The sequence below is a fragment of the Opisthocomus hoazin genome, chromosome 28 (genome assembly GCF_030867145.1).
Source record: "Opisthocomus hoazin isolate bOpiHoa1 chromosome 28, bOpiHoa1.hap1, whole genome shotgun sequence".
Classification (NCBI taxonomy): Eukaryota; Metazoa; Chordata; class Aves; order Opisthocomiformes; family Opisthocomidae; genus Opisthocomus; species Opisthocomus hoazin.
In genome coordinates, this window is record NC_134441.1 from 8,634,145 (window position 1) to 8,658,159 (window position 24,015).

At 53.6% G+C, this 24,015-nt stretch overlaps 2 protein-coding genes across 5 annotated transcripts; both read left to right on the forward strand.

The window, feature by feature from the left end:
- The first annotated feature begins 224 nt into the window (after positions 1-224).
- Positions 225-12,943, forward strand: ERLIN2 (ER lipid raft associated 2). The gene is made up of 11 exons (XM_075444616.1): positions 225-378; positions 463-544; positions 739-785; positions 1,403-1,464; positions 2,382-2,507; positions 4,410-4,483; positions 4,883-4,941; positions 6,216-6,307; positions 6,653-6,742; positions 8,874-8,953; positions 10,072-12,943. The coding sequence occupies exons 1-11, from the start codon at positions 272-274 to the stop codon at positions 10,276-10,278; spliced, it is 1,026 nt and encodes a 341-aa protein (XP_075300731.1). The 5' UTR covers positions 225-271; the 3' UTR covers positions 10,279-12,943.
- An 817-nt stretch (positions 12,944-13,760) lies between these two features.
- PLPBP (pyridoxal phosphate binding protein) lies at positions 13,761-20,128 on the forward strand. 4 transcript variants are annotated; one of them, XR_012766330.1, is made up of 9 exons: positions 14,233-14,348; positions 14,705-14,812; positions 15,009-15,044; positions 15,626-15,701; positions 15,882-16,016; positions 16,215-16,357; positions 16,994-17,092; positions 17,404-17,635; positions 19,524-20,128. XR_012766330.1 is itself a non-coding variant. In XM_075444770.1 (8 exons), the coding sequence occupies exons 2-8, from the start codon at positions 14,762-14,764 to the stop codon at positions 17,539-17,541; spliced, it is 678 nt and encodes a 225-aa protein (XP_075300885.1). In that variant the 5' UTR covers positions 13,761-13,851; positions 14,705-14,761; the 3' UTR covers positions 17,542-19,092. The 4 variants fall into 4 exon arrangements, 2 of the variants coding, with proteins under 2 accessions (XP_075300885.1, XP_075300884.1); XR_012766329.1 differs by lacking the exon at positions 19,524-20,128 and adding an exon at positions 18,691-19,092; XM_075444770.1 differs by lacking the exons at positions 14,233-14,348; positions 19,524-20,128 and adding an exon at positions 13,761-13,851 and having other exon boundaries at positions 17,404-19,092.
- Positions 20,129-24,015: the final 3,887 nt, after the last annotated feature.

The window sequence follows — 24,015 nt, forward strand, 5'->3', positions numbered from 1 at the left end:
ATGTTTCCGCCTGGCCTGTGTCACTGCCCGTGCGGGGCCCAGGCGGGGGCCGGGGGGCTCCGTCGTGGCGGGTCCCGGGGCTGCGCATCCCCCCCAGCCCCGCGGGGCGCGCGGCGGGGGCGCGGGCGGGTCTCGAACCCGCGGTCCCACGTCTCCCGCTCCTCCACCGCCCCCTGGCGGGGCGCCGCGGCGCCGGAAGGGGCGGGTCGCGGGGTGATGACGTCGCGGCGGCGGCGCCGGGCCGGGCCAGGAGCCGCCGCCGCTGCCGGGCATGGCCCAGCTGGGCGCCATCGCCGCGCTCTCCCTCAGCTTCCTCGCCGCCGCCTTCCTCTCGGCCATCCACAAGATCGAGGAGGGGCACATCGGCGTCTACTACCGGTGAGGCGGGACTCGCGTCCCCCGCATCCCCCCGCGCCCCCCGCGGCCCGGCCGCCCCTCACGGCCCTCTCTTTCCTTCCGCAGCGGCGGGGCCTTGCTGACCGCCACCAGCGGGCCCGGCTTCCACCTCATGCTGCCCTTCATCACGTCCTACAAGTCCGTGCAGGTGCTGCTGGGCCGCCACCGGGGCCCTTGGGGGGGGGGTCCCCCGGCTCGACCCGGAGCCGCCGCGGTAAACGGGGGGGGGCGGCGGTCGGGGCTGTCCCGCCGCGGCGGGCCCGGGGGAGGGGGTGTGGATGGGGGGGGGGTTCGCAGGGCAGAGCCGGCCCCTGCAGCCCCCTCCCCTGCACCTCCCTGCAGACCACGCTGCAGACCGACGAGGTGAAGAACGTGCCCTGCGGTACCAGGTGAGACGTTCGGGCCCTGGCCCCGCCACCCTGCAGTTTCGCTGCGAACCTCTGTGTCCTCTCCCTTTCCCCCCACCGCCTGCCCCCGGCCACTTTAAACCGGTTTAGATCAGGTGTGGGGAAAGGCTTCCCCACGGAAAGCGTTACCGAGCGCTGGCACAGGCTGCCCAGGGAGGTGGTGGAGTCACCATCCCCGGAGGGACCCGAGAGACGTAGACATGGCACTCGGGGACACGGTTTAGTGGCAGGCTCGGCAGCGTTAGGTTAACGGTTGGACTCGATGATCTTCAGGGTCTTTTCCAACCTAGATGATTCTGAGTTGTCGTGGGCCGGATTTCCCACCGGTGAGAGGTCCGTAACGCATCGCCCGAGCTGGTGAGCCCCGCGGAGGTGGCTGATGTGCTGCCGTCCGCAGGGGCTGCGCTGGATTTTCCAAGCCTGGGCCCACGTTTCACAATCTAATTTCTGGAGAAAGGTGTAATTGGAGCCTGGAGCAAGGAGCGGGGCGTTGGGGGTTTGCTGCATGCCCAGGGTGGGTGCCTGAGTGTCCCCCGCCTGCGCAGGCAGAGAGCCTGGTCTCCAGCAAACATCTTTCTCGCTTTTCCTTCCTTTTGCAGCGGAGGAGTGATGATTTATTTTGACAGAATCGAGGTGGTGAATTTCCTCATCCAGAGCGCAGGTGAGTGCTTCCCCTGCGAGCCCGCCGGTCCGGCCGCCCGGCGCCGCTCGTGCTGCGGTGCGATGAGCTGCGGAGGCCGTGCTGCGGGCTGCAGCCGGCGCCTGCCGCGCGTGTTCCCTGTGCGCCTTGTCCAGCCCCGCGCTTCCTGCGCCGAAACTTTGAACCAGCTCTCGCAGCCGATTGTGCATTTATTAGTTCTTGCACATTCTTGTTCTGCGCTGCGAGGTGCTTCGCTAATACCTGAAGGCCATCCATTGCTTTTATCATTTGTGCTGTTACGGCCCCACTGGGCTTTGTGCTTCAGTGAAGATCTTCCGATTCGAATAACGAGGCGTTCAAGAGGCAGGGCAGAAAGAGTGTCCGCAGGCAGAAGGCTGCCTCCGAGGCCCGAGGAGAATGACCCGTGCAGCCTTTTTCCCAAATTCTTTGGTTTTTAACACCCTGTTGGTTGCAGGCACGGTGTAACTGCCTGGCTCGTGGGTGGCCTGCTCGGAGGCCTCTGCTTCGCCCCAGCTGCAGGATCCCCTTCCCCTCCTGTTTGCAGACCGCGCAGCCTCGGTGTTCTGCAGCTCAGACACGACCCGTGTGTCGTCTCGACAGAGACTTGCAGATGGTGCGGACAGACGGATTTTGTAGGCAGTGTAGGGCTGTTATTAGGTGTTCTTCTGCTTACAAAGCTTGTGACAGAATATCAGTTGGGGTGTTATGAAAAGTTAGCAATAAATAAAGCTCCCCCAGACAAAGTATTTGCGGTGCAGGCTTCTCTTGTGGGTGCACTCCCCACCTCAGACTGGCACTACAGTTATTGCTGGTGCTGCTGTGACTGAGCCACAACATTTTCACTGCAAGCACTCAGCCCGACCCAAAACACCCCTCCAGCCCAGCCATCAGCACCGGCTTCTCCTCTTCTTTTGCAGTGTACGACATAGTGAAGAACTATACCGCCGACTATGACAAAGCTCTCATCTTCAACAAGATTCACCACGAGCTGAACCAGTTCTGCAGCGTCCACACGCTGCAGGAGGTCTACATCGAGCTGTTCGGTGAGCTGCCCCTCTGAGCTTTCGCTGTTGGATTGACAGCTCCTTGAGCAATGTTTCTGGTGGTTGTTTGCATGGTCACTTCCCCCAGCTGATGGGCTTTTTATCTGTCAGTCCAGCTCTGTTCGGAATCAGGATTGTTAACCAGCTACCATCGTTTACTCCTTGTTATCTTTTGGTGCTGAGCGCTTCAGTATGTTGTAACAAAAAAACCACAAACCCGAGCCTGCCAGTAGCAGCAGAGGGCTCTAGGGAAGGGAGCAGTAATTCTGTGGCGTTCTTTGTGTGTTTAGCAAATGTGCCTTGTTGAATCAGTCGCAGGGTTTGCTAGTCTGGATGGACAAGCCAGTCTTCTGCTCTTTGCTGTTACAAAAAGTGTGAGGCAGCACTCCCTGGCCGGTGGGTTTGATTAGCTCTGTGTCGTGCCCGTGGCTGCCGTGCCCGGCACTGCGCGTGAGCACTGGAAAACGGGACTGCTTGGCAGGGCTGTGCTGACCGTCCCTCCCTCGCTGCAGGCCGCTGGGAAATCGGGCAGCACAGACACCGGGAGAACACATTGCAGGAGGCCGACTGGAGAAAAGTTGTGGTTTCTTGGTAGAGATAGACCAGCTGCTGCCAGCGCTGAGCGCTTTGCTTATGGCTTGGGGGTGGTGAGAAAGCCCTTGCAGCGTTTCGGCCCCGCAACAGTGCTGACAAAGTGTTGCTGTGAGCAGTCTGGGACCCCAAACGGACAGAATTTGTGCCCAAAAGAACACAGGGTGTTTGCAAACTCCTGTTCTCTGCTCAGACTGGGCTTTCTAAGAAGCCTGGCTGTCTGCTTGCTGACGGGCCTCAGCACCAGATGCAGAGCTGGGGCTCGGTTCCCCTCCAGTTCCTTTATGGGACTGCTGGCGGGTGTACCGGTTCTGTGCCGATGGAGTCTCCAGATGTCAGCAGCTGCTGACAGCTGCTTGAAATGGACTCGGAGTCGCTGATTTGCACAGAAGGAACTTGTAAAAACTCCCGTGTAACTCTGAGCTGAACGTTTGCTGGCTCAGGAGCTCTGAAGTGGGGCGCAGCCCGTGCCGAGCAGACTCGCGTCATTCTCTGCCCCACATCTGCAGCCAGGTGTGGGGAACTGATAACAGCTGTGGCCGGGCTCCTGGCCGGGCTTCGTCACGAGCGCGAGTTCCAGGGAGCGAAACCGGCACCAAAGCAAATAATCAAGGAGTGCGATCTGATCACTCTCAGGGCTGTTAGGTTTTTATTTTCCCTTTGCACTTCTCGGCAGGCCCCAGCTGGAAGCGCTGCTATCCCTAGAGCTTTTCACTAAAGCGGCGTTTTGGTTCGTATTTCCTTTTGAAATTTCTTAACTACACTGGAGTTAACTGTTATCCATCAAGCCAAACAGACGTTACCAATGATTTTTTTGCAGACTATTAAAATAACTAATGCAGCCATTTCACATTGCTGCCTTTCCATTTTCTTTGTCTCCTGCTGGCACAGATGCAGTTTCTAATCAGTCACAATTTAGCCAGACCATGTTACTTCAGGGTCTAGTTGGGAAGACGTTAATGGGGAAGTGGGTTAGAGCACAGATTATTCTTTATCGTAAAGATACTGCTTCTGGCTCAGAAAAATTCCAACCTGCAGGTTAGGGGAACCTGGAAAGAGTTTCAGTTTATGCCTGCCACGTTCCTGTAGTCTGTCCCAAGGGTCAGTGCTGCTCGACTTGCTGAGAGAGAGATGCAAACCTGCCTTGGGGTCAGGGATGGTTTTTCTCAGCCCAGCACTTCCACATCAAACTTGATTTGTACTTACTTTCCAGGAAGAAGAGATCTGAGCCATTCCAGCTAATTCTGTGTGTGTTGACAGCAAGCTGCCTTGTGGGGTTTTTAGTAATTTTTTTTTTCCCCTTCTAATCAGATCAGATTGATGAAAACCTTAAACTGGCCTTGCAGCAAGACCTAACTACGATGGCCCCTGGATTAATTATACAGGTAATCAGGATTCCACTTTGAGATGTTTAAGGTGCAGATCGTAAGGACTAGAAGGAAATAGGAAGCTGTGAAACTTGTTTAGAAAATTGCTTTCTGATACAGACTTTAACTTCAGGAATGAGAACAGTATCCTTTCCACCCCACCTTAGCTTTGATGTGTTGGGCTTCTTTTGGTGGTATTCTGGGTGCTGGTTTACCCAGGTTACAGTCTCCTGTCGTGTCAGGAGATGGTTCAGTCCTACGTTTGCTCTGTGGAGTCTGGAGCTGGTCACAATTTCTGCAGCGTGTCGAAGCTTTGTGTGACAGAGCGTTGGCTCCCCCGTCCTCTGCAGCCTCAGGGGCTGTTTGGCTTTTGATTGTTGGCTGCTTGCCTATGTTTTCTTCGGTCTCTCTTTCCAGGCAGTTCGAGTTACAAAGCCAAACATCCCTGAAACAATCCGGAGGAATTATGAGCTCATGTAAGTGCCTGAGACTTGCACCTTTGTCTTTCCAAAAGGAATCGGTCATCCAGATTAATGTGTTTTCACAGCACGCAGTGATCAGGGTGCCCTCTGCCAGGCCTGCTCTTGGCCTCGTGCTGCTGTCCAGAAAGGGTCTGGTGAGGCTGCAGCAGATGAGCGCGTGTCTGTCACTGTGAGTGGCTGGCAGGCCGCTGCCGAGGTAGAAGGTATTTCTCCATTTCGAACGCATGAGCACGGAAATTATTTGACCCAGGGGTCCCTCCTCTTGAGACTGGCCCAATTTTAAAGAGGCCTCCCGGAGCGTGTGAGTGAGTGGCAGGTGGATAGATTCCACCACTAATCCTGTTGTTTGACTAGGATGGAGAAACTGTTGATTCAACAGGCTGAAGACTTGCAAAGCTTTGAAATAACTTTCTTTAATAGCACTTGACATACTGATCCCTTTTCAATGCTTGGAGCCAGCTGTCTTCTCTTGCACTTGATCATTCAGAAATGCTTATGTTCTCTGAGCTCTCTGCCAGCAGAGTCTGTGTAGGCCAGAATAAGATCCCTCTCCTCCATTTTGCTCCCCTAGCATTTCATATGACCTTTTGCTATCCTGGTAAGTCATGTGCGGTATGGTCATGATAGGCAGAATCCCAAATCAGGCTGTTACCCGTTGCCATAAATACAGCAGGGTATGTGTTGAGAGAGGCTTGTTCTTGACTAATCTCTTTTCCCTCATGGGGAGCAGGAGCAGAGTATTTTATTTATATACATGCTTTTAAAACTTACTAGTGTATGAACAAACCAGTGAGACAGAAAAGGTTTTAGCATGTGAAATGCGCAGAGCCATTTGGATGGTGATTTCAAAGCTGTGTACTTCCAGGTGAAGAAGAATAACCATCCACGAGGGCAAGGCTTTTACAGGATTTTCATTTCTTGCTTTATTTAAATAATTTCCTCATTAACAGTAGCCCAAAAAACTCAGATGTGTATGGTCTGTGACCTGCCTCTTGCAGAAGGCATTGTGGAAGCCTGCAGCGAGCGGCAGGGACTGTTTCACACTGATTTGACTCAGAAGTCTTCCTGCTTTGGAGGGGAGGAAAAGGCACTTTGGTTTAAGAAAAAAGGTCTATGTGTGCAGGTACATGCCCTCGCTTTCCTGACTGCTGCCTGCCCTGAACACGTGCTCGAAGGAGGACGGAGCCAGCAGCTCATCCTGGAGATGCGGTAGGCCACACCGCTTCAGTAAGCTCAGGGTTTGTAACTGGCTTCTTCTGGCTCACTAGGGAGAGTGAGAAGACAAAGCTGCTGATTGCAGCGCAGAAGCAGAAGGTGGTGGAGAAGGAAGCGGAGACAGAAAGGAAGAAAGCCCTCATCGGTCTGTATATCTTTGCTTGAAGGCAGTAACTACAGGGGCATCTGGTCGGGCAGACAGCAAAAAGAATCCAGACACTGGGGCAGAATGCGCCTGGATCCCTTTTGGGTGATCTCTCTGCTGGGTCTGTTTGCTGCTGAACTGAAACTCTTCCAGAGAAACTGAAGAGTTTTTCGCGTGGGTTCCAGCTTTGCCCACAAACGTAGGCTGATGCCTTCTGGGAGCTGAAGATTCTTCCCACAATTTGTTTCCACCAGAGGGGGTGGTGAGGGCTTTCATGGGTGAAGCTACTTCTGGCATTAGGAAGACTGTGTGACGACAGCGTGGATGTGTTCTTTTTCCTTTCAGAGGCAGAAAAAATTGCACAAGTTGCTGAAATAACTTACGGGCAGAAAGTGATGGAAAAGGAAACGGAGAAGCGAATTTCAGAGATTGAAGGTGAGTGGTGAGCTTTCCAGTAAGTGAATGGTCTGTGGTGAATTTTGTGTAAGGTCCTGAAGCAGTTCGCTGTGGAGTTAAGTAGTTCTTGAAGTGTGTGTATTGGCTCTGCTCTTCAATCCCAGCTGACGTTCGCAGGGGTGAAGTTACTGGTCTGAAGTCTTTCATTTTAGCCCACGTACATCATATCTTATGTAATGCATTGCAGTTCTGACTAAATCTGAATACTCAGATCCTCCCGACATTTCCACAGCCTCTTTTGCAGTGGATTTTTCAGGGGGGCAGATCAGTCAGGAGAGTAGAAGGCATTCAGGATACTTGGACAATGACAGAGTTAGTGAAGCTTGACTTTGCATTCTTAGGTGATTCTTCATATGACCTAAGTGCAGAAATACAGTTGTCAGGTATGGAGGAAAGGAATGGCTGGCTGGTGTCTTGCTAAGAGAAGTCGTGCCAGGTTTTGGATAACAGCTGCAGACTGATGGAGTGGAGGCATCCTAAAATGGGGGCAGCCACAACTCTTGATTAGCTGCAGTAGGGCAGGGTTGTGGAAGCTTTCTATCCTTCTCTTGCTTAGGATTCTTCTAAAACCTGTTTCTTTCTTGGAGGAAAGAAGTGTTCAAATTCAGCTTTTTTTTTTTTGTGTAGTGTGAAATGTTTAGAAAACAAAGTGTAGTTATATACACACTGTGTAAGGGCAGGGATCTGTTACGTAGCTTCCAGCTCTTAAAGGTCAAGAGAAGGGGATGGGGAGCTTCCTAGAAATAGGAATGTTTTTTTGCAGACTGCGTTTCTTGAAACTCCCTTTTTCAAGGTGATCTTTCTAGGAGGTTGTAGTGTTAAGAGGCTATCTCCCACCCATCTGATGCAGTGCTTTGTCAGGCAGCCTCCAGGAGGTGAAAAGGGGTCTGCATGTCCAGCTCGGAGTGGCAAGGGCTTATTTCCAATTACATTCATTATAGGTCCTGTCAAGCTTTGCAGAATGCCACTGAAGAGCCAATTAAGAGTTTACAGATCAGCAGCTTCTCATTAAGAAGTTCTTTGCAGAAATACAATGTTTTTTATTTCTTATAAATGTGTGTCACTGAGTGTCAGGCCTTCAGTTCAACTCTGTGCGGGCAGAGGATTCCTGTCTCCCTCATTCTTTCTAGTGTCTCTGACTGGGACCACTCTTTTTAGCCAAAAGAAAGGAAGTTGCAGGCCAAACCATCCAGTTGCTTACATGATTTTAAAGTGCAGCAGCTCACAGGACTCCCTGCTAGCATACGTGAACAAATGGTTTATCCAGCTGCGCAACTCTCAAATCCAGACCGGCACGTATTGCAATTGTGCGGCTCCCTGTCGTGGAAGGAATGTCAAGAGATCACATCAAACCAGCTAGGTTAAACTCATCTTAGCCTTAACACGATGGCTTGATATCGCATGATTATCAGTGGACAGATAAAAAGTCAGAAGGAAAAAAAGGAGTGCAGTACAGAAAGGGGAAGCGTTTCCTTCCTTAAATGCCTTTGCTAGGAGTCAAGGAATTTCAGTATCCTGCAGGATCAGACCCCTTACGCAATTGTTGATCTTGCAGAGAAACAGCTCTCCAACATCTGTCCAAGGGGCAGAGCCTGTAAAGGTTAAAATCGCCTGCCTCTGCGTGCCAGAATGTAAACCTCAGTATCCCAGACAAAATCCCATCTGGGGAATTGCATTCACAGTCACAGACTTCATCTGTAGAGCAGTCTGCTGTGCTGTTCTTGGAGTCCTGGGCAAATGTCATGGGTAAATACCACTTTGCAGTGGAACAGTTGCTGCGTTTTCGGCACGAGAGTTAGTGCCTGGCTAGAGAAGAAAGAGTGTTCTCAGCCCGCGTGACAGGGTTGGTAATAAAAACCTTATGTTTATAAAATGCTTTGAGGTCTTCAGCTGCAGATGTAATTTACTTATTTAATGCTATCATCCTGCAGCGTTTTAGATGCAAATTGAGATCCCATTTCTGGGTTTCCCGTTTTGTTCCCTCTTCCCCTCGTTGTATCCCGCACAGTTTAGATGTTGTATTAGCCACTTGAAAAAGTTCTCAGCTGCAAGTGTTGCTAACCTGGCTGGAAAGAAAAATCTGACTGCGAGAGTATGTGTTTTCTTCCAGATGCTGCATTTCTTGCAAGAGAGAAGGCAAGAGCCGATGCTGAATGCTACACTGCTATGAAAGCGGCCGAGGCTAACAAGGTATTGTCACTTGTTTATGCTGTGCCTTGAAGCAGGGCCCCGTACTAGGCTGGACCGAAGCAAAAGAGCAGCTCTGTGTTTATTGTTTGCTTGTTGTGCTCATTGTTTAAGTTGAAAAGCAAAACAAAGCCATCTCCTCTCAGGAAAATTTTCACTGAGCCTGAAGCAATTAGATCCTTATTTGCAAATTCATTTTCTTCTCTGGATAGATAAATTTACCTCGGGATGCGTGAACCATCTGGTCATCTCTGGAGACAGCTCTGCTAGATGCTAATGGGGCTGTGGCTCCCTCTGTAGAGAGAGTATCCAGTTGCAGTGTTGCCCTTTCACGCTGTTGTAATCAGAAATGTCGATTCATTCCGATCTGCAAGCTGGCAAGCAGTCAAAGCAGGGAGATCTCTAGAGTGACAGGCAGGCTGAGAGTAAACAAGTGTTCAGGTAGAGAACAAATGGAGCTGATATTATACACCAGACTAACTAGCCTGGCAAAGCCTTGGTCCTGCAAAAGGGAAAAAACAAAGAAACAAAAAAAAAAAACCACCCTGGAAACAGAGAAATTATATGGATAGAATTGCCAGGCTTGTTACTGCCTACAGCACGTTCCCAGGACATCCCAGGAGGAAGACTTTCTGTTTTGTAAGGGTCAGTGAGAATGGACAGAGGTCTGGGATGTTTGTGCACAAGTTTTGTCCCAGTTATTCTGTCCTTTCTGTTATAATGTCATTATCCTGAATGAATGAGCTCTGCTCTCCGAAACAGACTCGTCAATCTGCTCTCTGGGAAAAAGCCAGTGGTATTTTTTCTTTCCAGTAGCTTGCATTGCAAGGGCTTTCAGTGAGTTATGTGCTTTCGAGCATCTCCATCTCTGGTACATTTGGATTGAACACTTCCCAGCTGCTTCCATCACTTTCTCATTTTGCCATTTAGTCACTGGGATTTAGAGCTTCACTTAGACATACTGAAAGAGAGCCTTCTGCTGGGCACTCCGTCTTTTCAGCTGAGGAGAGGACAGGCATGCCTGCTGGTGTTGTTGAAAAGTAGACGCCTCGTATGCTCATGACAGAGATTTGCTTTTGGCTGAATCCAAGCTGTTGGTGATCCATTTTCTTTTTGTGCAGCTGAAGTTAACTCCTGAGTACTTGCAGCTGATGAAATACAAGGCTATTGCAGCAAACAGCAAGATATATTTTGGCAAAGATATTCCAAACATGTTCATGGACTATGCGGGAAGCCAGACCAAATTTGCAGAGGGATTGGCTGAAGGAATCCAAGAAGAGGACGGGGCAGGAACCAGTGAGGACACAAAACTACGTAACGTCCACTGAAAAGAAAGATTTCTACTCGTTTTATATCAAAAGAAACATGGACTGGGAAGTTCCTCTTTGTTTCCCCCTTTCCTCTACTGAAAAAGATGATTTAGACTTAATCCTTTCCATCTTTTATATGACAATTAGACACAAAGACTTTGGTATTTATGGGCTGTTTTTTCTGGTAACTTCTAAGCAGCCAGCTCCAAGTATGTTGTCTAGATGCACTTCTCCCTGCTTTTGGACATACAGACCACGTTATTCTGGAGAGCCTAGCTAGGCTATTTGTTCTGCACCCAATTTAGACAGGTACTTAATTTTGTATTGAGGTGGTTCGTAGCAGTTGGAAGTAAAGAAATTTTGCGGTTTTGGAGGGAGGGGAGTTGCTGCTACAACTTGTTGTTTTGGGTTTTTTTTTCTTGTTCGAAATTTCAAGTACTTTTATTTCAAACCCCATTTAAAAAAAAGGTGCTAGACTTTTGTACACTACGCGTGTCTGCTTGAGGGCCCGGACCTTGTGCAAACGGCAGGTTCTGCCCGGCGTGTGGGGCGCTGGGGTGATCCAGCAACCGGCGTGCGTGCTCCAGGTCCAGCCTGAGTGCGGGCTGCAGCAAACGCACGAAACCACCGTTTGCCTAGGTCTGAGACAACGTGTTTTGCCTTGGTGGGGCAGCTGAGACCACGTGTGCAGGGAGTTGCAGGATTTCAGGTGAAATCCTGCAGGTTACCTAGTTCTGTGGGAGGATCTAAGCCTTAGACCATGTGTCATGCAGGTGGTGGCCCGAACTGTGGATTTTCTGCATCTTGACACTGGTTTGTTTTCCATTTGTCGTATTTGGGGACGGCAAAGGGGAGTCTGTTTTGAGGCTTTTGCCAGCGGTTTAGCTGCTAGGTGTGAGGGGTGTAGGCGTGCTGATGGAGGCAAAGCCCTGCCCGTGGATAATCGGACTTGATTTTCAGTGAAACCAGACTGCGAGCATGGTACTTGTCACAGTCGTCATAGTTAGAAAAACTATTGAGAAAAGAATTTTTGTCTCAGGGACCCTGACTTTGCAAAAAGCATTGCTGGCAAGTGACGGCTTGAATGACTAGTCCCACAGTCATTACAGTACGTTACCTGCCTTCACAAGACCAACTGGATTTCAGTGTTTACAGTGTCTTATTAGGAAGGGGACATTTAGGTAAACTGAAATGAATGGGACCGAGTTACTGTTGTTTTGGGGTTTTTTTTCCGAATAGACCTTGTGAAAGGAAGATTTCCTCGTAGCAAAGGACACAGAACATAGTCACAGGGCAAAGAAAAGAACCCCTGGACTGTCCAAAGATAAATTTTCCTTTTTTGCTCAGAACAATGCTATACAATGTACCTTTCGTTTCAGAAAACTGATTACTCCTTCACGTACCAGATGCAAAGAGGTAATAGGGTTTTGTTTTTTTCCACAAGTGCAAAACATGAGGGGGTGTTAAAGACAAAAGTTCAGGCCTAGAGAGAACATTTTTTTTCTCTCCCTAAGCCATCTGCCACTTGGCAGGAGAGCCTGTTTATTAATTGCTGTTACAATTTGCAGCCAGCACCCTAACAGGAGAGAATGCAAGCGTAAGTGCTAGCTGAGTTGTCAGAGACCGGCCTATTGCATTTACGATCTTGTGCCCCAAACACTTGCTACCTACTACACTTGGTTCCACTCCTCAGTGTTTTAAATATGCATTAGTCTTTTTAATAAGGCGATCACACTAAGATAGAAATGTGAGGAATTTCAGCTGCTGGTCCCAGTATTATTACTTCAGTTTTCTTTTTCCTGTTAGGAGAGTGAATACTGATACTTGAAAATGCAAAACAAGAGATAAGCATCAGTTTCTGCTGGAGAAAAGTCCCATCGCCTATGCATCTTCTTTGTATTTGTTGGAAAATAGGAGCTAAGGGAAGTTCCATCTCCAGACCTATGTACTACGATAGACAACACAGCAGTCAAAAAATTGCATCAATAGGTAGGCTGTTCATAATCTTCCTGCAGAAACTTAGGAATGAGGTCATAGTACCTAAACCTTCGTGGATGATCTCATTCGGGATTGTTCTGTGTTCATGTTAGAGTTTTCCACTAGTAACTAAAACCTACTTTTTACACGAGTATTTTTCACTAATGAAAAGACCCAAATAAGCCAAAGTGGTATTATATATAAAGTATGGTTTTGTATGACTTCATGGTAAGACAGTAGTTTGAATAAATAGGTCTTAATGATTTTCTTTTTAATTGAAAACATGACTGCTAAAGTATTCTTGTTATTTAGTTAAATGGCAGTAAGAGTAAAAAAAGCAAAAAACAAGTTGAAATCATACCAATCTTCACATGCCAAAATCCATTGTTGTGTTTTCATTCAGGTTTCTTCATTATATGTATAATTTCATTGATTTTCCAGAGTAGATCTGTCACTACATGTAAATCTTTATGCCATCTATTTATCCTAATTTCCATAATCTGAAATCTTGAAATGAAGATCTGAATTTTAAAACCGCTGTGTATAACAAAGGAAATACAGGGTTGTGGCGCTGCCGATACCTGAGAATTGCTGGCGGGAGCGTGGTGATGCTTTACCAGTACAGTCTTTAATCTTCTTATGTATTGAATTAAAAGCCTTTTTATTTTGGTATTTGCTATGACAATAAAATGGCCTTCAATTTTAATATTAGTCGTCTTTTTTTTTTTTTTTTTTTTTAATGGATAACCTTTAACACAAGGTGTAGATATATTTGCAGGGGAGAGTTTTCCAGGGGTGCTGTGCCGGCTCTGCCTTTCCAGCGAGCAGGAGAGAGGAAAGCGGAGCTCTGGCAGAAGAAGAGGGACAGAGGTGTCTGCGTCGGCTCAGCAGCCAGCCGAGGAATGCCGCAAGCATCTTTGCTAACCAGATTAGTGAAAAATACAGTAACAAGACTTCAGTGGCAAATATCTAGGATTTGGTAAAGTTTGCAGAAAATCGTTGTTGTGTTTTACCAAAGGGCAGGAACCTTCTGGGTATTTTTAAGCAGCTGTGTAAATACTGTCACTGCTCAAAATACGGGGAGGGAGAGTAAGTTCTGCACATTAAGGCAAATATTTTCGTTAATGGGTTCCAGCTGGCAGCGTCTGGTTCTTTCCCTCTGCTGTGCTGATAAAGGCTGGCATTGTCCGGGGGCCGGGGGCTTCGTGCCTGCACTGCCTGCCGCCCGGCCCCACCTGCTCAGCTCCACCTGGGAGCACGCAGCGAGGTTTTACCGCGTTATTTTCTGTAGCAGTTGTAACTTCCACCCTGGGGGGGCTGTTCTTGAGGAAGGTGGGAAGGACACGGGTTTTGGGAGGTGGGTTGTGGGTTTTCTTGGTTTGGGGGTGTTTTTTCTTGGAGCACGTAAGGTACACGGGTCAGAACCAGCTCCGCAGCGTCAGCGTGAGGGGCAGCGCTTGCTGCCAGGTTCTCTTTCCAGGGGCGATGGCCAAGGCTTTCCGCAGACGCCTTCCTCGCCGCTGAGTGAAGACTCCGGCCCAAACGCCCGGGACCCCGCTCTCCTCGCAGCCCCTCGGAGCGGCACCGGGCCTGCGCCCACCCGCCAGCGGGCAGGTAGGGGGGTCTGGGCAGCGCCGGGCGGACTGGGGCAGCGCGTCCTTCCCTTTCCCGGGGGCCTGGCTTCCTCCGCCATTTTGGCCAAAATACGTGCAAGGTGTGAGGGGAGGGAGGAGGGCACGGCAGCGTGTGCGCTGCAGGCAGCCCTGGCCAGGCCTCCGCGGCCCGGCCGCCCCCTCCGGAGCCCCCGGCGGCCGGTCCCGAGCGGCTCGGCGAGCGGGGCTGCCCCGGGCCGGCCCCGCGGCCAGGCCTCCCCCCGCGCTGCCCGCCATGGCTCCCGCCGACCTCCCCAACATGGCGCCGCCGCTCTGGGCCCCGCCCCGCCGCTGCCATTGGCCGGCGGCGCGCCGCCGGGCGATCCCATTGGGCGGGGCGGAAGGCGGCGGGGCCGGCCGGGGATGTGGAGAGCGGGCATGGCCGCCGGGGACGGGCTGGGCCCGGCGCTCCGCGCCGTCACCGAGCGGGTGCAGCAGGCCGCGGCGCGCAGGCCGCAGGTGAGGGGCGCGGAGGGGGCCGGGGGCTCGTACCCCGCCCGGGCAGGCCCGCTCGCCGTGGCGGCAGGTCCGCTGTCAGCGTGGAGACGGCCCCCATGGCCGTGGAGACGGGCCCGCCGCGGAGGAGGCAGCACCTCGACATCGTCCTCAGGGCCAGGCCTCCCCGTCTAGAGCCGGGCCCCCCACCCTGCAGAGGGACGGGACCCCCCTCACCGAGGAGGCCTCCCTGGCCCCCGCCCGCGGCAGCCCCGGGCTAGGGGGCGGCTTGGCTGGGTCCTGCGGGATGCCGAGGGGAGCGCAGGGGGCGGCGTTGGAGTCCCCCCGGGCGTCCCACTCACCCTCGGGTGCTCCCGCAGGGGCTCCCGGCCGTGCAGCCGCGGCTGGTGGCCGTCAGCAAGACGAAGCCGGCCGAGATGGTGATCGACGCCTACAGCCACGGGCAGCGCAGCTTCGGGGAGAACTACGTGAGTTGGGGGTCCCCACACCGGCCGCAGGCGCCAGGCAGCCTGGGGAGCTCAGCTTGGTGACATTGCTAGGCCCCTGGCCTTGTATTTCTGAGGCACGCGTTGGTCCCAGGACCCCCGGTTCCAGAGAGAGCGTTCTTGCGGTGCGGGCATGTCTGGTGTGGTTTTAACACGAGATTTTCTTGAATTCTCCCAGGTTCAAGAGTTGCTAGAAAAGGCATCGGACTCCAGAGTAAGTATGCAGTTACTTGTATATTCTCTCTCCTTCTGTAGCGGTGTCCCGAGAGCTGTTGAGCAAAAGTCCTGGTTTCTGTTAGGGTTTTGGCAGTGGAGGCTGTTTGATCCTTCTCTTTTCAGATAAGTGGTGGGGTTCTTAGCTCTTTGCCTCTGCCCTGTTACCCCTCCTTGCCTTGCTGGCTCTGGAGGATCCTGTGAATATGTGTGCCTTAGTCACAAAGTGTTTGTTGGAACAGTGCTTTACTTTTTGTGCTTTCTGCTGTAGGAGACGCACAGCCCTCATTTAAAAACAAAAAAGGTAACAGTTTGAGGAAAATATCTTTTTATGACTGCTGGGTTACAAAAGAGCTTTGCCTTCCCCGTTCACCACGTAATGCTGTGCAGCCCCAGCCCTGTGCCTCTCCAGACTGTGAAGCAATCTCAGTACACACCGCAAGCACTGCCTGAGCTGGGTCTTTCAGAGTAAAGAGAAGATTGGGTGTCTGGTATTTTGTTTGTGGGCAAACTAAGACTAAAGTGCTGCGTGGGGGAAGGGGGAATTGTCATTCAAACCTAAGTGTTCCGCTCTGCTTTCAGATTCTGTCGTCTTGTCCGGAGATAAAGTGGCATTTTATTGGTCATCTGCAGAAAAATAATGTCAACAAGTTGATCGGTAAACCCTATTTAATTTTATGTGCAGTGACCCTGAGGGCAATAGTCTTGTAATAACAACAAACCTCACGTTAACCTACATTAACTGGCCGATGCCTGTCTCTGTGAGTGAGCTGAGTTGTAGGTACAAAAACTTGTGTGGCAGCAGTTCTGCTGGCCTCAGCCTGTGTTTTCTCCCCAGCTGTCCCTAACCTGTTCATGTTGGAAACGGTGGATTCTGTGAAACTGGCAGACAGAGTCAACAGCTCGTGGCAGAAGAAAGGGACATCTCAGAAGCTGAAGGTCATGGTGCAAGTTAACACCAGTGGAGAAGGCAGTAAGTGGCTTTCTCTAGTGATATGCAGCTTCGTCCTGCTGACTTGGTAGAAACAACCGGGATGGGATGGGTTGGTTTGCGCTCTTAAAGCACTTTTCTAAGCTGAGATGAAACTTGCTCGTCTGTTGGCTTCTGCCTGGCTGCAGGGAGGGGAGGTTTCTGGCAGAGCTTGGCACAGATCTCCCTGCTTCTTGCCAGGTAAGTATGGCCTTCCTCCCGGAGACACCGCAGCTGCTGTGGAGCATGTCATCAGCAGGTGTCCAAGCCTGGAATTTGTGGGGCTGATGACGATTGGCAGCATCGGGCATGACCTTAGCAAGGGGCCAAATCCTGACTTCCAGGTAAGATTTTTCCAGAAGAAAATGTGAACTGTTGGCTGGCCTCCCGTTACAGTCTGTTGTCTGTCCCAGCCAAACCGGTACGCAGTCAAGCTGTGAGCCTGACTGTAGACTGTCGGTAGAAACGCCTTGTTGGGAGCAGTACAGACCTCAGAAGTGTCAGTATTAGTGCAGGTGTTAGGCTCGTGTCGGCAGAGGCCGGGTGCCCCTGTGTGTTCGGCCCCATCCCTTCTCTCAGGCTGTAGCCAGGATATTGGCAGGGGCACCTTAAGCAGCAATGTCTCTCCTGGATGCTCCGGCCCTGCTTTCAGGTGAAGGTTCAGTCAGCGCCCAGGGCTGCAGCAGGCAGAGGAGCTGGGCCTGCGTTCCCTCTCTGTCGTGCTGGTGTGGTAATTGGATGTCAGCAGAAGATGTGCAGACTTCAAAGTACGTGTGTTGTCAGGAACGTAGCCTGTAACGGAAACTCTCCAGGCGCCGTTACAGTGATGCAGAGCAAGCTTCAGTGTGAAGTGTGGGAATTTCATGTTCCGGGTGAAGGAGACTTCAAAGAAAGGCAGAAATTGTGATCTGTGACACTCTGAAACTGAGCTGGCGTGGCTGTCAGGTGTGTGATCCTCTCTTCTTCCTCCTCCCTTCTAGATGCTGCTGTCTTTGCGGCAGGAAGTGTGCGAAAAGCTCAGTCTCCCCGTTGAGAAGGTGGAGCTGAGCATGGGCATGTCCACAGACTTCCAGCACGCAGTAAGTCTGGCTTCCTTCTGCCACCCCTTTGCTCAGGAACCAAACGTACCAGCAGTAGGCACCCCAAAGTCCAGCCCAGGCATCATCCGAACGGGCCTCGTAGGGCTCCCCTTGGGTGGCGATACTGATGGTTCTGGTGTGGGGATAGAGTTCTGGGCGTCAAAGCCCTACCCCTGGCTGTAGCTGCGGGTGGCGAGGACATGGGGAACCGTCCCACTGCGGCGTGGTGAGCATCGAGGCTGGGTCTGGGCTGCGTTGGCAGGCGTGGGTGGCAGCCCTGCCCTGAACCTCTCCTTTCCGTCTCTTCGTAGATCGAGGTCGGATCCACCAACGTCAGGATTGGAAGCACTATTTTTGGAGAGCGAGATTATTCCAACAAAGCAGTCGGTGGCAAGGCTCCCGCTGAAACGAAAGACAAAATGGAGACCTTGACAGTGCAGGGTCATTAGGTGGAGGAAAAAAAGCGGGCTTGACAGAGGATGGATGATGGGAGACCTCTCTATGCATTCTTACCTCCCTCCGTGTCGGCACCCGATCATGATGGTGAGAGGGAATTCCTTGTAACTGACCAGAGGCCAGAAATGCCTCGTGATTTATTGTGATTATAGAGTACCCGTAGAAACTGGAAATTTTTATAACAAACGATAAGAAAATTTATGGTTGAAAGTGACTGTGGTGTCTTGGCTCCTTCAGGGTCGTTAAGAGCAGTGACTTTTGGATAACGAGGTCGAACAAATGGAATGTTTTTCGGGATGGAGTTGCTAATGAGCAGGATGTATCTGCAGCAGTGTCAGTGATTATGTTTTCACTGAGGACTAAATTCTTCCTTAAACAAGCTACAGTCTTGCCAGAGACCTACAAATGTTTCCCCAAATAAAAGTTTTGCACGTGGTCACTGCTGCGGGCTGCTTGGATAGCAGCTGTGACAGAGACGTTCTGTGACACTGGCGAGGCTCTGTCCCCTTACACAGGATGTGCAGCCGGCACACGAGGGGGGAGAAGGAGCACAGCTGCTGGCACGAGCTCCTGGCGTCATGGTTTGGATGCAGATCACAAGTGTGGGAGTGTCTTTTCAGCTGAAGTCTGTATTTGTCCTTTTCAGGCTGACACTGCTGACTTTCCCCATTGGTTCCATGTTGCTCAGATCTTCGGGGATGCTTTCAACCATCCCCTTCCCCTCTCGTGAAGTGCTGCTGGGAGCTATTTTCATCCTGTGTAGTGGTTCTTGATGCTGTTAAGTTCTTTTTGGTCAGGGTGGGGCTTTTCTGCGAGGTCCTCGGCCCACCATCAGCTCGCCGTTGCTTTCCAAGTCGCTTGGCCGTCTGGGGCCTCCGCCCCCCTGTCTGCATCTGTGTGGGGATGAAGGCGCGCGCTTGTCTCACAGCGCAGCGGTGGGGTTTGCCAGAGGCCCTTCAGGAAAAGTACGTCAGAAAGTGAAGTGTTGTTATTTCACTGTGTTCTGGGCTCCTGAAAAAAAAAATATTATCGCCACTGACACAGCTTCTAGGCTGTGTCTTAAGCTCTTAAGCGCTGGTCTAGCCTTCACCTCTCCTGGGAGAGGGAAACGGGACTCTCACTGCAGTAACTGTTTCATTCAGATGTGAGCAGAAGCTCCTGCATCGTCGCCTGCTGTTTGGCCAACGGCAGCTACAGCGAGTGTGAGCCGTGTTACAGCTGCGTTTTTGGGCTTTTGTGTGCTGCTAAGAGGAGGAGACATCGGCTGCCGGCGGAAACGTCCTTCCCAGGCTTTTTTCTGTGTGCGTGTGGTTAGATCTAGCTGCTGGTTTGACTGTCTGACCATAAATGCTGAATGTAAACGAGAAGAGTCAGCGCTAACTCCGACCTGTCATAGCTACGTGGTTTAGAAGCAACATGCAGTCTGAGCTGCCCTCCTCAGCGCTGCGCCGTGTGTTGTTTCGTAGTCATTAATAAAAAGTGGTGAATTTTAATACCATCTGTGCCAGCTATGAAGCTATTAAAGATGTTATTTTTATGTTCCAGCGTTGTGAATAAATGCCCTGAGTTGTCATTGGAGCTGGTGCCCTAGCCTGGAGCTGCTGTTGAGCAGCGAGGCGTGCTTCTCCCGGGACGGAGGGAGGAGGGTGGTTTGAGAGACCTGAAACAGAGCTGGCGAAGCAAGTGGAGCTTGCTTTGGTCAGAAGGGAAACCAAACTCGCTGCTGGGCTGGGCGAGGTGCCGGATGGTGTGAGCTGTTTCTGGGGAAGCCCTCTGGGTGGCGCTGCTCCCCAGCTCCTCGGCAGGTACGGGTCAATGGCGAGACCCAAAAACAACCGGATATCCCAGCTGATGGTTGGAGTGCATCCCTCCCTTTTCCACCTCGTTCTTCCCAGAATTTCAGCACTGCGCACTGACTACAGATCCTCACGCTCGCAAGTTTCACGACATTAAAAAGCTTCTGTTTATTTTGCAGAACAAACTCAGGACACCCGTTCTCCTATCTGAACGTGATTCCGACGCGCAAAGACTGCCCGTGTCCCTGCGCTGTTTGTCTGCTGCTTGTAAAATGTTGGCTGGAGCTCTCCGTAGCAAACAAGGAAGAAAGGTGATCTGCTGCCTCAGCTTACAGAGGTAGCCCAGCACCGGAGCAGGTGGTCCTGAGCCCGAGGGGGTGATCGGGGGCCCCCTGCTCTGCTCACCCCTCGCTGACGGCCCTTTCCCACTGGCCCGCGGCTCCAAGCCCAGCCGCGCTGCCCCAGTTCCTTCTGTTCGAGCGCAGAACAGCGGGGTGGGTGTACGTTGAGAGTTGCCGTGCGCTGTGGCTCACGGCCCCTCTTGCTTTTCCCCTCTCGGGCATTTTGTGCTTATTTCCTGAGTTGAAACTGGACAGTAGCCAAGCTTAACGAAGTAGTAAATGGTGTAAACTGGGAGGTGAGTGTGCACGGGTGGCTGTGGGGCAGGGCAAGGCTTGTCCTGGCTTCCGTGCCCTGGAGCTCTGACACAGGAGTAGTTATGGAGCAGACTGGCTCATGAAAGCGTGTGGTCCTCTGGTTTTCCAATCTGCCTGCATCCTGTCTGCTAAAGCCTTCAGGGCTCCCTCAGCTTTTTTGGTGGCCTCCTGCGTGAGACCGGGGCAGAGCTGCGTGCGTCTCCGTGGTCACGGAGAGCCCTGGGGCTGCTCTCGGCTGCGGGGCACCTCTCCCTTCCACCCTGTCACCAGGCAGTGGAGAGGCGAGGGGAGCAGCAAGCTTCTGCTCCCGTGCTCTGCAGCTGTTCCTCTCGCCCATCCTGCTTCCAATGGGTTTTTTTCTCCCGACTGCTCCGTGCCCGAGGGCTGGGCTGTGCTCCCGTGGCCGAGCCTCCCCGACGCCAGCGCAGCAGGCACTGCCCGCCTGCGCCTTCCCTTCCTCCCGGAGCCCGGGCCGGGGGTTGCGGAGCCGTGGTGACGGTGACGCCGGACACCTGTCCAGGGGAGCGGGGCCCAGACCACCCGCTCCCTCCGCAGAGGTCACCCGGCAGATGGTAACTGTTGGTCACTGGAGAGGAGCCAACGAGCCGGAGATGAAAGGCTCCCTGGCCTCTTAATGAACCGCTCCCCGCGCAGGCACCTCGGCCCCTGCAACGCAGCCTTTATTTACATCTATTAAAGCACTTGGCTGGTTTGTCGAAGCAGTGGTGCTCTCGCTCCCAGCTCCTCGGGGCCGTGTCACTGTCAATATTTGCCTTGGAGGAAGGCGTCCAGCAGATGAAGGCTTGTTCTGCGGCCAGGAGGACTGGGGCTGCTCCTCGCTCCTGACCCGCAGCCCCGGCCACTGGCACAGCCGCCATTCCCCCCGGGAGCAGAGACACCGCCCTGGCTTTCCTGGCTGTCACAGGAGGTGACTCTTGTCTCTACGCTGTCCCTTGGGTGGGGGCTGGCCAGGGTGACCCCCTCCCCGAGCTGTGCCGGCGTACGAAGCAGGACTTCACATGCGCTGGGGAGAAAAACTCTTCCTGGGGATTTGGGGAGCATCTGCGGGCGGATTGTAAAAGGGATAAAACTGGGAAATATGCTGGGGCTGGGCAGGATGATGTGCTGCTGCTTCTCCTTTCCTGGCTGCCAGGGCGATGGGCGGACTGCCTGAGCCCATCCTCATCCTCAGGGAAGCGCCGAAGCAGCAGGCTCACTGTTAGAGGCACTCTCTGAAGCCGCTGAGCTCCGCAGGCTCCCGTTGCCCGTTAGGTGAGCGTCGAGGCTTCACGTCCAGCCATCGTTCACTCCCCTTCCTCTGCAAAGCCAGGCTTGATTTATTTTTCATCAGAGAACATCCTCTGTGTTGCGAAGGGCCTGGAGCGGCGCTTGGCCTCCCTGCCACGTCGCAGCGTAAGCCGGGCGCGCGGCGCACGCAGCAGACGGGCAGGGGGGAGCGGGGCCGAGCCCGGCTCTGCGAGCAGGGAGGGCTCGGAGGGACGCGAAAGCCTCTGCTTCCCAGCGCGCGGCACTCGGTGCCCAGCACCCCGCTGTCTGCGGGGCAGCCTTCGGTGGGAAAATCAAGAGATTTGGGTCAGTTCCCTGCTCCGGCCGGGGGTGCTGCGGGCAGGTGGGAGCCCGGGGGCGGGCGGGAGCAGCTCGGCCAAGGCAGAGCCTGCTGCAGCCCTTCAAAGTGGAAAGCGTGTTTATTCCCGGGATATCTGGTTTCCGGCAGGAAGGCTGGCAACTGCCGAGGTTTTTATTGGATCCCAGTGAAAGGAATTCAGAGTCTCCTGCGCTTGTTGTCTTTCCCTGTGCCTGCAGTGGTTAAGCAGCGTTTTTACCTTTGAGTGGGAGCGAGGGGCGCGGGGATTTGGCATCCGGCACCGGCACGTCGGCGGTGATGGGGTTTCAAACAGGTTGCCTTGTTGTCTCCCAGGCAGGAGGCAGCAGGAGGGGTCGGGGCTGGGAGAGCACGGAGAGGGGCTTGGAAGGAGTTGAAAGAAGCTGAGCTCCGTCGGGCTCAAAGCGTGTGGGAAGTGTTGCTTGAGCTCCACTCCTTGTAGCAGGACTGGGGCCGGTATTTCACATTTGTTACTAGCTTGGACAGGGTTTTGACTGTTCTTGGAGGTAATTTTATAGGAGATTTGAAATTCTGAAGACCACGTACAGTGGCTTGATTGCTTCAATGTGTCGTGGAGACAGCTCCAGAGCTCTGATTGCCCTTGGATGCTGCCAGCTCTGACCACCGTCCCCCAGTGCCCAGCCCCCACGCCAAGTCCCGCTCCTGTCCGTGCGCGGGGAGCTCTTGGCTGAATGCTGGGGCTTCCCAGGCGCCTTCTAGCCCGGCTGCAGGGCTGCTGCCCGAGGAAGGGGAAGAAGAGGGGCAGCGGCTGTGGTGTTGATCAGGGTGGGAGCAGGACTGCGAGCAGCTCCCTGGCTGTCCCTGCAGAGGAGCAAAACCACCATTAAGGCAACACGGAATAACCCAGGGCTGAGTGCTCTGGGGCACCTGGGCGAGGTGTGAGCCCAGGCTCTGCTCAGGGTCCCTCCCGCCGCTTGGCGCTGTGGCATTGGCCGTTCCCTTGGTGCCAAAGTCGTGTGTTGTGCTCCCAGCTCTTGTGCTGGCAGGCACAGAGGTGAGCGGCGCTGCGCGGGGGCTCCCGGGGTCCCTGCGAGCGCTGGAGTTCTTGGAGACGAGCGTTTCGTAGCTTAGGGCTTGATCCGGGGGAAGGCGGTGGCTGAGCCCTGTGGACTGCGGCGTTTCGGGATCGCGCCCCTGTTTGGTGCTGGGTTGGGTGTGCTGGGAGCGCCTGTCGTCTAAATTAGGTGTCAGACAAGAAATCTCTTCTCCGTGTAGGTGGGGACACCCGGGGAGAGCAGTGCAGCCCACGGGCTCCTCATCTCCAGAGCAGGAAGGACACCGCTCTTGCTTTCTGCGGAGTTTACAGCGGGAGGCACAGCTCGCCATTTTGGGTTTTGGGAGGGGTTTCGCGCGGTGCAGATGCTCGCAGGATCGCTGAGCGGATGCTGGACACGGGCGGTTTCCTGTTGCTCTTCCAGCCTCAGCTGCAGGGTCTGGGACCAGCATCCTGCAGCGCTGAGCGCTGGGGAGCAACTCCGCGGTGGAAATTTTGCTCAGTGGAAAAATGGGGAGGAAAAAAAACAACAAAGAGGGGTGGGGAAGATGTGGGTACGCTGTTGATAGTCAGGTTTTTGCTAACACGCTGGGGCTGGTCTCCAGGCTCTGGGGTCCCACGGCTGAGCCCCCGAGGGTGGAAGGCCATGGAAGAGCCCTTGGGGCCGCGGTCCTTGTCCCTGCCTGGCTGGTGGCAGCGCGTGCCCTGGGTGCGGGCAGGGAAGAGCGGGAGAGATGAGGCGAGCTCTGGCGAAGCGGCTAACGAGCTGTGCGGGACCGGGGCTGCTTGTGCGGGTGGAAACAGCTCGGAGCGCGATGAGCATCCCCTCTTCCCGACACCCACCGCCGCAGCGAGTTGTGTTTATTTGGAGAAAGGAGTGAATTTCTTTTCCCCTCCGGGAACTATCCTGAAGAGCAACCGCGTTCCCGGAGTCGTCTCTTGTCATCCTTCCATGCCCCGCTTCCTGCGTGGGGTCCGGGAAATACCGCTGCCTGCTTTTGCTCCCTCCCGGGCTGAAGCTGCAGTCAGCCCTGGCCTCGGAGGAGCCGGAGGGGGGGAAGGAAAATATTGAATTTAGGGCAAAAACCAGCGAGGCAAAGGGAGGGAAGGCGAGACGGGAAGAGCCTGAGCTGGGGCGCGGGGGGCCGGGGCGCCGGGGGCTGGCAGGGACCGGGGTGCGCTGGTGCGGGGGTCCCCCCGCGGGGTGGGGGGGGTCGGGGGGGCCGTACCGCGCCACGGCGCCCGGGGCTGGGCGAGGCAAGCTCTGCTCCGTGGGTCCCACCCGAGCACGGCTGCAGCCCCCCAGACCCGGAGTTGGGGGGGGGGGGGTCTGGAGCCGTGCTCGGGTGGGTCCCAGCGGAGCCCGGGGGCGGGGC